At 34.8% G+C, this 17,166-nt stretch overlaps 1 protein-coding gene across 1 annotated transcript; it reads right to left on the bottom strand.

Annotated features, from left to right (window-relative positions):
• Nucleotides 1-245: 245 nt before the first annotated feature.
• On the bottom strand, nucleotides 246-8,502 carry LOC104089636 (probable inactive ATP-dependent zinc metalloprotease FTSHI 1, chloroplastic). Its single transcript, XM_009594583.4, has 15 exons — nucleotides 7,632-8,502; nucleotides 7,452-7,536; nucleotides 4,754-5,188; nucleotides 4,616-4,669; nucleotides 4,448-4,513; nucleotides 4,242-4,337; nucleotides 4,031-4,159; nucleotides 3,900-3,952; nucleotides 3,370-3,565; nucleotides 2,624-2,738; nucleotides 2,267-2,541; nucleotides 1,542-1,625; nucleotides 1,338-1,450; nucleotides 1,013-1,262; nucleotides 246-770 (listed from the first exon to the last, which is right to left on the bottom strand). Exons 1-15 carry the CDS (start codon nucleotides 8,360-8,362, stop codon nucleotides 594-596), a joined length of 2,859 nt encoding a protein of 952 aa, XP_009592878.1. The 5' UTR covers nucleotides 8,363-8,502; the 3' UTR covers nucleotides 246-593.
• Between the last annotated feature and the right edge of the window lie 8,664 nt (nucleotides 8,503-17,166).

Below are 17,166 nucleotides of genomic sequence, written 5' to 3'. Positions count from 1 at the left end.
ATAGGAATAGTTAAGATAATTGAGCAGTAACGTACTCCTTTTCTGAACCATCCAAAAGGAATTTTTTTCAATGGTCACGAACTTCAAATTCCAAGTATATTAATGAACTCTTTAGTAAATGTATGAATTGCTTTACCACAAACAAAACTAATTACCATAACTTTTTAGCACTGGATTCGACATGCAGCAATTAATTGGATGACGCTGATATGCAAAAATCTTCAAAAAACCATAGGTGAGATGTATGTTCAAACGCCTACTTCATAATTTACCAAAATTTCAAGTTACAATCTTACTATTTTATGTACTTATTCTGCCTCTTCAGCAGTAAGAACAAGCAATGAGTACAAGAATCACAGAAGAAAAAAAGTTATAAACCAAATCAACAATTTTGACTAACTTTCTATTGCTATGGGGATACATACAGCAAACAAAACTGCATTTCTAAGCATTTCTCACTATTTGCTTTTCTTCTGAATATTCTCAACTCTGATACTTCTTGTTCTAAATGCACCTCAAAAATGAAGCAAAAACTAGCTTCAACTAGTGTAGAAAGCTCTTCCTTGCACTGGATTAAGTGAATCCGTTCTTTTTCATGAATTCAACAGACTGTACTCAACGTTATTATGCTGTTCTTGCTTTTCGTTCAAAAATGGAAGACTCCCCGGATCTCTCTCCTCCAGCAGTAGACTTGTGGGTGTATTTTGCGGATAGTGGCTCAGGATTAAGTCGATTTCATCTCCATTGATCTCTTTGTGATTCAGAAGAACCTATAGGATAAACATGCACATGAATCAATTATCTCAGCACCTTGTTTAACTAAACTATACAAAATAATTTGGACCTAAGTAACTTTTAATCAATACACTTGGTGGCGCCTTTTTCTATAAGAAGCATTTTTAAACATAAAGTTTTTATTTAATTTCTTTTGACTTGGAAGTTTTTTTTTTAAAGGTCTGCAAACTTCAATGATGGACCTACAGAGATACTCGTTCGACATGTCAAGAAGTACCTTCACTGTTTTGAGCAAAGCAGCATCGTGATGCCTAAGCAGAGAGACGGTCTTCCCGTACATATCACGTATGAGCTCTTCTGTCTTCTTAGCAACATCATCATCCAAATCAAAGTTGGTAGGAGGCTCAATTAAGTCATAATCATCATATAGCGATCCTTCAAAGTCAAGCCGTGGGCCCACAAACCTCACTTTCTTTCTCCAGGGGGGAGGTTCTCCGTGTATGGCCATTGGATTTTCCATATTCCATCTGTTAAAAGGACGAAAGTCACAGCTCTAGCAAATACTGCAATACAAATATAATTACAACTAATGAAAAGCGTACATTGTGATTATCTTACGAGCAAGCCAAGACGCATCAGCAAGGTAGTTTACAGATGCTCTTGAAGTATCACGTCCGTAAATGACTTCTTCAGCAGCTCTCCCTCCAAGAAATACCTTTCCGAAGATGTGCATAAGGCAACCATCAGTTTTGCATATTGGAATAAAGAGCAAGCACGAATCAGCATAATAACTTCAAAATTAGTACCTGAAGGCGGTGAAGCAACTGTGGTAGCCGCTCAAACATGTACGACTCATCATCAAGACGGTTGAACACAACTTGGGACAGGGTCTGCATTGCATCACTTCTAAATTTCAGTTATCAGAGGAAAGAACGAACATTTTTTAGATGAATTCTCTAGTAAAAATGTACACGAGACACTCAATACAAATTCAAGTTTGTTAACAAAATGGACCTCGGGTTTTACTCAATCACAAAAGCTAACCCAAGCAGTGAGCATCATCCAAGACCATAGAAGGAGACTTAGACCATATAAAGAGACTGAACTACAAACCATACACTTAACCGATGTGTGATCTAACACCCTCCAACACGCCCAGGACTGGACATCTGGAGTGTGATATAAAATATGGGTAGCCCAACACTGGTAAGGCCAAAATTAGAGGAAGGACTGGCTCTAATACCATGTTAAGACGATAACCATGGACCTAAGTCTACCCCCAAAAACTAGCTCAAGTGGTGAGGATTATCCATTACAGTCCATGCACTTAAATCGATACAGGATTCTAACAAAGCCGTATCCTAGGAATATAGAACTCAATGAGCTAATATAGAATGCAGGCAAGATATACATGAAATATCATTTTGGTTACAGTGTCAGGAACAAGAAAGAGAAAAGGTATAATACAAGAAAAGGCAAGGTGAAAAAAAGTTGATATTCAATGACGGAGCAACTAGAGAATAAACCAAACCTGGCCACGTGGATTGATAGATATTCTGTCACAGCGCTCAACGTTTGCATTCTCATAATGCCTTAAAAGGTGAGAAGTCAATGCAGTCCCCACTTCAGTAACAGCTCGACGACACTGTCCCTGATGACCCAACTCAACCCCAACCCGCTTAGGTCCTACCGTAAGTCGGTCAACTGCATCATCCATATCTGAATGAAGAATTGAATTATGCCCTCTCCTGACTGCTACCAGAGCAGCCTCCTGGAGAAGCTGAGCTAGCTTTGCACCTGACCATCCTGAAATGCAAGACCACCATTTAAGAAAGACTATGGCTTGAAGATGATCTCTTACGAACTAAAAGGAATAAAAGTTGAATACCAGGTAAATTTTGGGCATAACTAGCCAAATCAACAGTATCTGATAATTTAACTTTGCGTGCATGTACTTTCAAAATGTCCAATCTTCCTTTTGCATTGGGAGGCCGAATTCTTATCTGAAAGAAAGATATGTAAAATAAAGAAGTGAGGAATAAAGACCAAATAGAGAGTGTAAAGAAAATGGACGCTTTTTAACTGACTCATAATCTCTTATAAGCTGTTGTAACTTGTGATGCTAATATTTTGTTCAGGGTGCTTATCCCTTATAGAATCTACAGAGTATAATTGATGTCCAACATAATAACAGCATTTGACAAGTTGCCTGAAACGAAGAATGATTCCTACTTTGCAAGTCAAACAATATTTCGCCCTTAAACGACTATTAGGATTCAAAAGCCCAAACAAGGTGGCCCCCTCCAAGGATTTTGTAAGGAAATTTGCAGTACGCTAGGCATCACATAGAAGAAAATAATCACATTCTGTATTCCAGTTTGATATGGCATCATAACACTTCAATCTTCTTCTTTTTTTGGTTTGATTAGTTTTTAGCATACTCCTTATCCAGCATATGGAAACATCTATAAAGGAAGTCGAGAAATTATGAATAGAAGCTTTCTATAAATATGGAAAAAGTTGTCTGCCTCCCCACAACCAATATAAGTGCACACACAGAGAACCACATATAGAGTGATTCAAGACATGAGGAGCTGAGACCATAAAGAATCTAATTCAATAGGAGATACAAACCTTGCGATCAAATCTACCAGGACGAAGAAGAGCGGGATCTAATAAATCCCTTCGATTTGTGGCTCCCAAGAATATAACGCCTTTACCAGTATCAAATCCATCAAGTTCGATCAATAACTGGTTCAGAGTAGTTTCCCTTTCTTGAGTTGCCGCATTATAGAGGTGGTCAGTTGATTCACTAAATATTCCTTGACGCCTGTTTATTAGAATACTATTTTCAGAAACTATAACCGCTGCACATGTATACAGGTCTTTTAAGAACAACAATGACTATCTCTTCAAAACAATAAAGAATATCTAGACAGCCACAGAACAGATTAGCATTGTCCATAACATGAAATTAATATATTCAGGTTCAAAAGTCCAATTTTAATAGTTCTACCACTAGCTAAAAAGGGGCTACGATAGGAGAAACACCCAGATGCTCAGCTCCAGAATATCCATGGGATGAGCATACCATGGTTTATAATATGCAAAATCAGTAAAAGCTACACACATGCACCATTATTCATTTAGACAAACAACCATACCTTGTTGCGAGTGCATCGATTTCGTCGATGAAGATAACTGACGGTCTATTCACCTGTGACAAGAATCAGGGCTTTCTTCAAAACATAAAAAGGGAAAATCACATGGTTCATTGACTACGTATTATGCTCACCTTGGCTCTCTTGAACAAATCTCTAATACGAGCAGAACCAACACCAACTAGAACTTCCACAAATTCAGAACCAGCCATTTGATAAAATGGAACACCAGCTTCACCTGCTATTGCTTTGGCAACCAGGGTCTGCGAAAAGCATCATATAGGATTTTAGTAAAGACTCTTTGTTTCTGAATATCCGTCTAAGTTTTGAATTGGAACAACGAACCTTGCCACATCCGGGAGGTCCCTCCAGAAGTACTCCATGGGGAGGCTTGATCCCCATTTTATCAAATAGTTCAGGATTCTTCAAGTATCTTACCAACTAGCCAGCACAAATTGGCAGGAATTAGAAGCATTTTAATCTAAAGACTGGCTGAACGGAAAAGAATAATAGAACAAGGAAGCATTATCCGCGGTGTAAAACGATGTTACCTCTTGAAGTTCTTCAACTGCTTCCTCAATCCCAGCTACATCACTAAATGTGACTCCAGTTGAACCCTGAACAGAAACTTCTTACTTAGAGACACAATATTGGTCATAATCTACAAAGAGAAGTTGTGAGTGTCCGTGATCAGAGCGAGTTAGAAATTGGAAACTCACATCAACACGTGCTTGTGGCTTAGACTGAGAGAATTCTATGCCTTGCCATATATCCTGAATGAAGCACATAACATCTTTAATTTTGCAAGAAGCAAGTATTAATGAACTGCTAATTCTAGGATAGGGAGTATTACTCACCCACTTTCTGAAGTTCTTAGGTCTTCGTGAAAGAGTGAACCGGACAAGAAGAACCATAGTCAAAAAAACAAGCATGATTGGTTTCAACATCTCAATACTGGCAGAGACACCACCAAAAGTGTACACTTCATACAACTTTGAGAAAATTCCTCCATCAGTAAAAGCATCAACAACCTTATCCCAAACTCTTTCTAAGATACCAAAGATGAGACCAAAGAACAGCTTAAGAAATGGTTTGGCCACAGGCCACATGACATACACGGCCACAGCAAAGACAAAGCTTGTCACAGCAAACACAGCCGAAGCCAGGAATGTACCCACAATCACCGCAGCAGCAATCATTACAGCAGTCAGCATTCCAAGTTCTACCACTACTCTGCTTGATATCTTCGATGCAGCTGGATTAGGATACTCTGGTAATTTTCCCACCCAAGACTGCAATAGGATAACTCTGTAAGAGGCAAAGGAGAAAGAAAGAAAGAAAGAAAGAAAGAAAGAAAGGTTTTTCCAACGTTCTTGAAAAGTCAAAGAGTTTCCACCATGTTCTCGGGTAAGACACATCTTTATCCTACCAAACTTAGGTTCTACGGTCTTGTCAATAGATTGGATTAAAAGCACCTACTCCTGCAAGCTACTATAAGGTCAATCTTAAGGAAAAAAAAGAAGAGATGAAACACCCTTATGCTAAGGGATTTAAGAATTTTTTCAGATATTTTAGTTACTATTTTCCCTTGTGATATAGACAGTCACCAACAAAAAAAGATGTTGATTTGTCTGACAATTTTGGAAATATGATCTTAAAGAAATGGGGGATTTGCTATACTGCAATTGTGTTCCTCTTTCCAAGCATCATATATATGTAATTTTTTATAAGGTCTTTCCAAGCATCATATAATTAAATTCAAAGACTATTTTGTATATAGGTTGTCACTTGGCGTTTAGATGCTGCTATCACTTCCGCAAAAAATCTCACCCCAACTATATCCTATTGCAAAAGAAAAAGAAAAGAAGCTCATCCAAATGGACTGCACGTAAATGAATCAACTGTCTAAGTTACACTCATTTGTTGCTCACTTTTTTTAAAACTAAAAGTCGTGATTTCTTCAAATTTTAGCATCTTCCCCTAATCCTACAAGTTTTCAAGTGCATTATACGGTCTCTGCCATATGGGTCCAAAGAGTTACTTAAATATATAATGAATTTATTCTACCCACAACGGCTAAGAGTTAAAGATAAATATAATCCTCAAAACTATCAATATTAACCACAATGTGCAGTAACAAATATTAGCAGCCAATATGCTTTTGTCTATAACAACAACAATAACATACACAATGTAATCCTACAAGTGGGGTCAGGGGAGGTAATGTGTACGCAAACCATACCCCTAACTAGGGGTGTTCATAAAAAACCGAACCAAACTGAAAACCAAACCAAACTGATACTTTTTAGGTTTGGTTTGGTTTTGGTTTTGAATTTTAAAAACCGATCAAATATGGTTTGGTTTTGGTTTTAATCAAAAAATAACCGAAAAAAATCGAACCAAACCGACTATAAAAGTAGCTATTTAAATTTATTATTACACCTATATATATGTATTTTTTTTATATAAAGTTTCTAACCTTTTATGGTACATACTAGTCATTTATATTTTAGTCTAGGTTTTTGCTATTATAATAATCTAATTCTTTGCCTTTACATTCTAGTTTGATTGGTAGTTTTCTTTTGCTAAGTACAAGAATTTATTCGATTTTTAATTGACTACTTTAATTATTCATCACTATTTGATTCAATTATCATCAATATATCTTGGTAAATGATAGATTTCTCAAAGAGCAATTGATTTGATAGTGTTACGTTGAAAATATAGTCGTCGGAATATGCGTTTGGTAGTGTATGTTTCATATTTAAGAAAAAAACCGATGAATAACCGACAAAATCGAAAAACCAACAAAAACCAAATCAAACCGAATCGATAAAAAACCGACTTAATTGGTTTGGTTTGGTTCCAATATTTAAAAAACCGACTTACTTGGTTTGGTTTCTTTTTCGGGAAAAACCGACCCAAACCGAATCATGAACACCCCTACTCCTAACCTTGTGAAGGTGGAGAGGATCTTTCCTATAGACCTAGTCAATAGCTACATCTGTATTTGAGTTTTAAATACACTTATACTTCAATTATATTGTTATTTTCTCATCGCAGCTTCTACTTGTCTGCTTACATGTCTTTTTGTCGAATTCAAATATTGCTTAATGTGTTTCTTAGAACTCTGCACAACAAGGCATTTTTTTTTTGCAAGTAAATGGCACAACAATGTATATAAGCTTGAGTATAGACCCATAAGCCACTTGCACAAAACAGATAATCTAAATTTAGTAAACATTTAATCGAAGAAAGTAAAGGCAAATTCCATAAAACTTTCACAGGAATTTCCTGTCAGGAGATGGTAACTCCAGTGAATCAAGACATAATGTGAAACAATAATTAAGTTTTCATCTACAACAACAATTATGTATTTGGTTGACGACGACAGAAACCTCTACGTTGTTGCAAAGAGGCATGCCAATCAAATAACAATGACTGTCTGCTTAAGCTGTATGTTTAAGTTCTTTTAAATTCTCTTTCCACCAGACAATGAAGCTTGAAGCTGTAGTCACTATGCATTCTTAAAAAATGCCGAAATAAGTAAATTACCATCATTTGCTTCTCGACTTCATATCTTGGCCCCGTGTACTCCTCTAGTAAACCCTGAGCTTGATTTTGATCCAGCTTCATTGCCCTGATTGATATCAGTAACACTAGAGAATGACCAACACACAAAAATAAAAATCTACGATACAAAGTAAAAGAAATTAACCAGTTTATTACACTAACCATTTAGTTCTCTGCAAGCTCTTTTCTCCTGGTATATCCTTCAACTCAACAACAAAATCTCTAAATCCAAATCCCAAAGAAGCTCCAGTATCTTCTTTAAAAGTCAACAGCTTTATCTTATCAAATTTCATGTACTTTTGAAAATCCTCCAACTTCATCTTAGGCAAATCCTCAACATTGTTTTCGAACTCCTCTTCTTCAGATAAATTAGCACCAAAAATTTGCTCAGGGACATATAACTTCCCCTTATACTTCCTCAAAATGTCCTTCAAATACACATTCTCTGAATTTACTAAACTACCCTCGTCACTTCCATTCTTCACTAATCCTTTAAAATTCAACCTTTTTAGTATCTCCATAATGCCACCATTCAAACCCTTCTTACCCAAATCCTCTTTTTCCTTGAGGGTATAAAGTTTATTCCCAATTTTGTATTTGGGTTCCACTTGGCTAGGGTTTTCTTTCAAAACCCTAGTCACAAAATCCTCATTATTGCTTCCTTCCCCCTCATTCTTGGACTTCCATTTTCCAAGAATTGCACATGGGCAATGATAAAAATGTGATCTTCTTCTGAAATTCCTATGAAAAGTGGAATTTTTGAAACTTTTTTGATGTGGGAATTTGATTATGAATGAACTCTGCAGTTGAATGTTGGGGTTTGGATGAGTGAAACTTGCTGATATACAATTGTTAGCTGTAGAAAAAGACATTCTTACTGAACTAAGACTCATTTAGCTGTTGAGAAGCATTTTACTGAACAAAAATTTGGAGATTTGTTAGCTCTGTAAATTTGTTCTTGGAGTGTACGAGGAGCTACACAAGGGAGAACTAGAAGATGGAGTTTTTCTATCTGAATCCGAATTATCAAAACGGGTGCTCTGATGACCCGTATCTGCATTTAGTCGTTTATGGGTTTAAACACTTTATACCCTATCTTAAATGGAAGGAGTGTTTTTGGCTAAATTCATCTAGGAATGTTTTGGTTGCTTTTGGCGGGTTACTTACTACTAGGTTGGATCGGATGCCAACATGTTGACGCACCCTTTGTTATTATTACACAAATTTCTCCTAATTCTTATACGGATGAGACTTATCATACATGAATAGCGAGAAATTCTGATATCAATCGCTTACGAGTGAGTACTTTTTTAGCGTATCTCGCCTGCAATGATGCATCTTTACTAAGGACTCGTAAATTTAAGATTGTAATTATAAAAAAAACAAAAATTAACTTGAGAGGATGTTGATGTGTCACTTTTTCATTCTTGTTGACAATATTAGATTGTTATATCAAAAATGGTATTTTAACATCAATAACAAATTAAACCATATATGGATCGATATAAGAAATTTTCTTGAAGTATTGTACTTATTTGTACAATGGATCTTGCTTGTATTAAACATAATACATTTTGGATATATTTAAAGGTCAAAAAATCTTCTATCCTTTATATTGCAGTTTACACAGATAAGTTCAAGGGTATACCCTGTTCTTTTTGTGTTATTGTCAAGAATCAAGATATATTTAAAGCTATCACATGTTTTTTGTGTCCTTATTTTTATTGAGTAAAAAGTTACACGTTTACTCCTGAAAAGTGAAAAATATTAGTAGTACTAACATTGGTAATTTCATTGGTGGCAGGTTTGAAAAAAGTTTCAGTTTTTTCATCTAACAATGGGAAATGAGTTTCCATTATTTTCAACAGCAAATGGTCCTCAAGAAGGTTCCAACTATGATGAAATTATCATGCAGCATAGTTTGCATTTCTCTGATAGTTTAAAGGTAGAGGCTTTAATTTCTCCATTGCTATTTCTATGCTTTCATTCGATAAAATATGAATTTTGACATCTCTTATATACACGCTGACAATACATAAATTTTACATTATCTGTGCAATTTTACTGATTATAGTAAGTTCTCATTGTATTGTGGATCTAGGTTACTTATATTAGTCTATATGAAGAATTACCTATTATTGTAGGTCAATTTTAGGTGATCTCGTATAACGTCAATGTATAAAACTTAAACTCTTTATTTTTTGGCGATTAGGACTTGAAGAATTTAAGGAAGCAGTTGTACTCAGGGCATCTCCAACCTTTACCCTCATTTTGGTCCCCAACAACTTACTCCAACCATTCCCCCATTTCCCCTCCAAAGAGAATTTTTTTTATATTCTTCTTTCTCTTCTATATTATATTATTATCTTTCATTTCAATTTTATTTTTTAATTTCCATTAAACAAATTCCATCTTTTATTTTCATTAATTTATAATTTCCATTAAAACAATTCCATAAAATTTTAAATAATATAATTTGTAAGCAATTATAATAATTTTGGTGTACCTGAAAACGACATGTCTCGCTACTAAATTATTATGTTATTTAACATAGTTTCAATTTTAATGTATTTTCAATTTTAATTTATTTCTAATTTTAATGTATTCTAATTTAATGTATTTTCAGTTTTAATGTATTTCCAATTTTAATGCAGTTTCAATTTTAATGTATTTCGATTTTAGCAACATCAAATATTTTATATTTGCATCTTTCATTTTTTGTGATGGTTATATCTTTTTCATACAATTATAACTCATAATAAAATTAACTACCAATTTTACATAAAAAAGAATAAATGCACGATATTTAATTTTTTAAAATTATACGTCAAAGTTAAGATGAAAAATTAATTAGGTAAATATATTATATAAATATAATTAAGTATATATAAAAAAGATAAATTAAAAGATTAAATACTAAAAATAATAATATTTTAATAGAAAATAGTAAATGGGGAGATGAATAGTGTGTCCCCAAATTTGGAGAGACACTATTCACTCCCCATTTTGGGGACAAAAATGAGGGAAGGTTGGAGTGAATTTTTCCCATTTTGGAGACAAGGTTGGAGTTGCTCTCAGCTGCATAGTACTTTGAGTATTCTTATGGGGAAAATGAGCACAAAACATTGTATGTCTAAAGTCATTCCCTTTCTTATTGAATTGTTTTGGTGGAATTTTTTTTCCTAATTCTTTGTTAAAACAATATGTGGTACAGAGTGATAGAGACTTTAAAAGATTATGTGAATAATGCTGTAGTTAGTAGTGTGGATCATTTGGGGTCTGTGGCATGTAAATAAAATAGCTTCTTGGATGAAAAAGTTGATGAATTTTGAATTTTCTACAACCAGGCTTCGTTTCTCATGCATGGAACATGTAACATTTACCAATATTCCCCTCCGCACCCCCGCACCCCCTCTCTCTCTCTCGATCAGGGGCGGCCCGATGGTAAGGCAACTCAAGTAACCGCTTGAGGCCCTATATCTATGGGGGCCCAAAAAATTTAAATATTAAATAGCTGCATATGATAATTTTTAAAAAAAAATATCTAATATATAAAAAAATACATTTTTCATGAAAAAGAAAATAAAAGATAATTTGGTAATATGAATAGTTACTTTTGGGATTCAGCCCTAAATTTTAGGTGTGAATATGTTTCTTGACTCCTTTATACACTATCAGCATTATCATGAGACCCATATTACTTTGATTACTTTGTCTTTCTTTACAAGTCCACTATCTCATAAAACATTCCGTCAAGTAAGATAGCAAAAGGCAATTGTAACCCTTTTCTGTCAAGCTTTCCCAGCATTGCACCAAAAATATTGAAGCAACAAAAGTAATATCAAGTTATCTATAACTGTTTGTTAAACCAGGTTCAATTGTTCCGTACTTTTCTTATTACTTTGCATCTAGAATTTGTTATATTTTGATATCTTTTGTTTGTAAGTATATGTATCATCTTTTTATTTATTTATTATGAATTTTAATATGTCAACAAGAAAATATGAATCCGCGTATTAAAAATGCCAAAAATGGAAGAATTGGAACTTTAATACAATCCAAAAAAGGAGCGCTTGATAAATTTTTAGCGAACAATAAAAATTTTAAATAAAAAATTAGGAAAATTTTTGTGGTAGATGAACAAATCACTAATATAGTTGAGTTAGACGACAATGGAATCCAAGAAGAAGAAGAAGAAGAAGAAGAAAATGGTGGGTCACAATTTTTTTAGAAAATCAGAAAATCCTAAAAGAATTGAATAATAATCCTAGAAAGTGGAAACATATATAATCCTAGTCAAGAAATCGATTATAAATAAATTATTAATAATTTTACATCTCAAAAATCTAGAAAAATAAACGTTAAATAAAATTGTACTAAATGAGTTTTTTAATACCGAAAAACTTAGGGTCCCTCATTGAAATTTGACTTTAGGCCCCAAACACCGTTGGGCCTCCCCCGCTCTAGACACACACTAGAAAGCATAGCTGGTTTATATTATAACATGTTAAATATTGTCTCAAACTAGTTCATTTATGTTAGAGTATCCCAGGTTAGATTGAGAAATGAGTTATTGTCTCCTTACACAGATCTGAGCAGTCATAACCTCATAAGCTAATTATTGAGGTTTACTTAGGCCCGAGGTATATTTTCTTGACATGTTAATAGGTCAGACTCACCTCTATTCTCGGTTTACCCAATTTTGGGTCCCATGTTATGTTGTACACGTCCGAATGTTCAGCTCTGATCAGGGGCGGAGCTAGAGTGCGGGGAGGGTTCGGCCGAACTCACTAGTTTTGGTTCAAATCATATATTTGTCTTTAAAAAAAGAACCCAGTAACTTAAAAGGATTAGAATCTCGAACCCATAAGCTTGAAATCCTGACTCCGCTCCTGGCTCTGAATGTAGCTTTGGGTGATTACCTCATGTGGTAACTTTTGGAGTTAGGTCCGTGTTCCATCTTTTTACTGCTTTAGACAATATACAAGATTGACTTATTTTTCACCTCATAACTTATGGCTTTAATTAATGATATGAATATTTGTAGAGTAAGAATCATGAGTCTCATGTCTTACCAATTTTTTTTTTGTGTTACTCCTATTTAGAAATTGCAAGCATGCCAAGAGTTTGTTAGACAGGAGTGGCCTCTTGCAACAATCCTTTGTAATTTTGACTCCAAAGCAACATAAGCGATGACATAATTTTGTTATGTTGCCTAGCATCTTTGAATTCTGTTGAATTGTATAACCCTCTCATCTAAAAGATTAAACCGTTTGAGTGAGTACACCTTTTATTTACTTAACTATATTTTTAACAGCTTAAACTTTTACGATGAGATTGACATACAATTTAATGAGGGCATGCTAAAACATAATATAATTAACAAATTAAAATATAATCTCTATAACAACTTAAGCTTTTAGACGTGATTGTCACATAATTTACCATTCCCTTTTGTGTTCTTTTTCTTTTTAACTTTCTTTGGTTGTTCTTTGTGCCATTAGGTGATTGTTTCCCTCATCCCTTTCAAGCTCTACCTGCAAAGCCCCATCCATCTAAAGCAAACTGCATGTAAGTTTTTAATAAATGAGGATACTCCTGAAAAGCTTTTCTTTGTTAAATTGCCTTTAAAACCAGTAATCGTGTTAAACATTGACACAGTAAAAAGCATTCCAAGATTTCATGGACAGATGCTGCTCCAAATCTTCTTAACTTCTTATTTACAAGGGTTGCATCCACCAAAGAAGCTGGTAAGTACCGACTGAAATTCTAGTTATACACAGCACAAATTCAAAAGGCTTAGTAAATTATCACAGATTTATAGTGTAAGAAAAAATTTACTCTGTCAGCCGTGGCGGATGTAGTACTCGAACACCGGGTTCTTCTGAACCCAGTACTTTCGACACAGAGTATAAATTTATGTATAAAACTTCAATAAAATTACAATAAATAATAGGTCTGAACCCATAATTTTAAGGTTCAAGATCAAGCTCAAAGGCCCATGAATTTATATTAGAAAAATAGAATTAGAGGAACCATAGAAATTGTAACACTCAAATACTTGAAATCAAATACTACGAATGTTTTCGATTTTTTTCTTGACGCAAGTTTATTGTCTACCATTGGCATGCATATAATTTTCAAAATAGCTTCCATCAAAAAATAAAATTCTAACTTCAATGTTCCTCTCCACTGCTTTGTTTCCAGAAACCCTTTACTTCCCCTAGTTTTCATCCCCTATTCCCTCTTGGTTTTTCTTTTTTCTTTTTTCTCCTTTGTTACATTGGAGAAGGAAACGACGTTTTCTTCATCATATTTGACTCAATACATTCCCTATATGTATAATAATGTCTGAAAGCTCAAAAAAGAAAGAAAGATAACATGTCATATCTGATTATACTTATATATTACTACTTAGTTTAATGAGGGATATCAGCTTTGTTGTTTCATTTTGACGAAACCCAATCACATTCTGTTCTTGTTTCTCTGTTTGTTGACTTGTTCTGTCTCTCTTCCTTATCCAAAGCCTTTTGCTCCCCTTTGTCATATGCGGTTAACTTTCCATTCCATTTTTCTTCACTTAGAGGACTTATTTTAGAGATTATTCGTAATGATTTTCTTGTGACCTACACATGTACCTTTATGAATTCAAAAGATATTTCTAAAGTTATGCGCACAATTAGCCAGTTCCCCACGTGTAGTATTAGATTTTCAGGAATTAATCTAAGGTAAGGAAGCTGATCAGGTTTAAAACAAAGTCTATGTCCACAAACTCAAGAGTACAGGCGCTTGTCGACAGATATTTATTTCACTTCAAACAAGAATAGGGAGGTAAATAAACGTCCGATAAAGTTGCAGTGTGCAATCCTGTTTTCTGGACAAGTTTAAGGGGAACTTATGTATTTTGCCTTTGTTATCCTACAACTCATTGTAACTTCAACAGTATAGCTTGCAGTCTTTGAATCCACATGTTCCAGTAAAAAAACTCCATTTTGAGGTTCCCCTGTTAAGAAATAGCAATTGGAAGCAAGAAAATCATATAGTAAAAGGTTCTGGATATGGTTAGTAAGATCATGAGTTCTCTTAGCCTGTAATACTCCTTTCTGGTGCTGTAGTCATGCATGATGCTATATTACAACAGGCTACAAAAATTAGAGGGGGAAACTCAGGGGCGGAGCTACAGTGTTGGTTGCGGGTTCGGCCAAACCCAGTAGCTTTTGTTCAAGCCTTGTATAAGTACTAAGAAATCCAATAAATATGTATAAATTACTCCCTTCGGTCCACAATAAGTGATAATTTTATCTTTGACACGTCCATTAAGGAAATACGAATTCCTAGAGAAAAAAAAGATATATTTACTAAATTAACCTTAATTAATTGTTACCTTGGCACATTGGAATATGTAAATAAGGGCAAAATTTTGAAAAAATAAAATTAATTCCTTCTTGATTATGTAAATTGACACTTATTTTGGACCAAAATAAAAAGGTAAAATGGTCACTTATTGTGGACCGGAGAGAGTATTAATTTAGAACTCAATAACTTAAAAAAGATTATAATCCTGAACTCATAAGGTTCAAATCCTAATTTCGCCTCCGGGGAAACTTATAGTAGTCTAATTATCTAGATACTTGTCACTTGTAGGAAATAGAAGTGCACATAAAGATAAACTAAGGAAAGGAAAGGCAAGTTGGTTTGTTTATAGAGATCAACATTATTCTATACACTCAAATTGCGAACAGACTTGCTATTATGAATTGGCCTGTGAGAGGAGATTCTCCTACTTAATTTGATATTGTCTAGTCCAGATCTTTTAATCTTTTAATGTTAAAAGCGATCAACCTTGGTTTACTGATTGAAAAAAGCAAGAACATTAGCCATATAGCATAAAAAATTACCTTCCGGACTTGTTGTTGTTTCCCGTCAATATAGCTGTATTTGTAAATAATAATTCTAATTCTGCAAAATATAAATTTACGTAATAAAACAGTAAATAATTCGAGCCCACTGAATTCACAGTGTTTCCTTAAGGAATTTAATCCCCTCCTAGTACCCAAGGTAATGGATTATTTCCTCCCAGGATAGAACGAATAACACACTGGTGTAGCGGTACTTCAAACCCCAGTGTTTCAGCGAACACAAAGTTCGGTAGCAAATCACACTTACAGTTGCTTTGTTTGAAGTTAAAAACAATGCAGAACGAAGGAGTATATACTCAGAAGAACGTATGGAAGTTCTGAGAGGAAGGAGTGCAATGTATAGCCAATTGTATGTTGAGTTCTTGGTAATTTCAGTTGAGTTCCGAGTGTTTCACTTCAACATTTGCTGCTCCTATTTATAGCAACCAAGAGGGAGTGCAAGCCAAACGTCCACCCTTCATGGTGGAGCAAGCATTATATTCATGGTGGAGCAAGCACTTCATGGTGGAGCAAGCACTTCATGGTGGGAAGACCATTATCCGGCTGCCAATGATCAAATACACGGATTGGAAAATATCCGTTACAAATACGGATAATCTTACGTTAATATTTACTATTAACAAATAAATTTGGTCCAAAAAATTAATCAATCAATCGATCATTTGACCAAATCCAAATCCAAATCCAAATCCAAATCCAAATCCAAATCCAAATCCGAAGCCGAAGCCGAGCCGAGCGAGCGACGACGACGACGGCGCGAGGCTTGCTTTCTTCTTAACTCTTTAAGAGCTACAAGAAGAGCAATTATATATATACCCACCAAAAATGTCTTCCACTTCCAATATGGGACAATGTCTCATTGTTAAGAGGGGAAACTTAAAATTTTACTCAAAATTTCATTTTCCCTCCATTTCCCATTCACCCTCATTTTAAGAATATTACATCTTAAATTAAAACCTCAACAATCCCCCACATGAATGGGGAATGGCTATATCATGGAAGTATGCATGGAAAAACTGTGTGATTTACAAGCAAGGATTAATCGCATCTGGATAAGTAGGTTTCCCTTTGAACTTTCCGTAGTAAACTTATGTCGGATATACTCGGTCAATCGGTAGATTTGATATCTTTGAACCGTCGATCTTTGGTGTATACCTAGACAACCATAAGTCACACAATCAACCCTTAACCGTCTTTGGTTCTCATTGTTGTGTTCGTTTCAGCCATGAACACCGCCTGGTTTCATAAGTGCGTAGAGAACTGGCCTTACAAAGTTCTCCTTGAAGCGGCTAACACTTCACACTTACATAGGTGATTCCTAAACGTGTCATCCTGTAGATACACTATTTGATATACCCCGTATCAAATTTAGAAATCATTAAAAAGCCTTAATGCTTTATCCTTGATACTGAACATTGTCTCATCTCGAGAATGGACTAAAATTTTATTTGACAATGTTGAACCGTCATTAATGACTTTGTTTGATCTCCTTGAACCTAGATCTTGGGATCTCCAGTCTTCTAGGTAGAGTTACCGCCACAATGACTTGTTCTCGGCCATAGCCCCATTCCCCTTGATGATTTCTCAACTACCTCTCTAGTTAGGCCTTTTGTAAGTGGATCCGACACATTATCACTTGACTTTACATAGTCAATCGTGATAATTCCTCTAGAGAGTAATTGCCTAACGGTTTTATGTCTTCGTCGTATATGACGAGATTTACCGTTATACATAACGCTCCCAGCCCTTCCAATTGCCGCTTGACTATCACAATGTAT

The sequence above is a fragment of the Nicotiana tomentosiformis genome, chromosome 8 (genome assembly GCF_000390325.3).
Source record: "Nicotiana tomentosiformis chromosome 8, ASM39032v3, whole genome shotgun sequence".
Classification (NCBI taxonomy): domain Eukaryota; kingdom Viridiplantae; phylum Streptophyta; class Magnoliopsida; order Solanales; family Solanaceae; genus Nicotiana; species Nicotiana tomentosiformis.
Note: the sequence above shows the minus strand (reverse complement) of the source record. Positions and strands in the feature narration are given on the sequence as shown.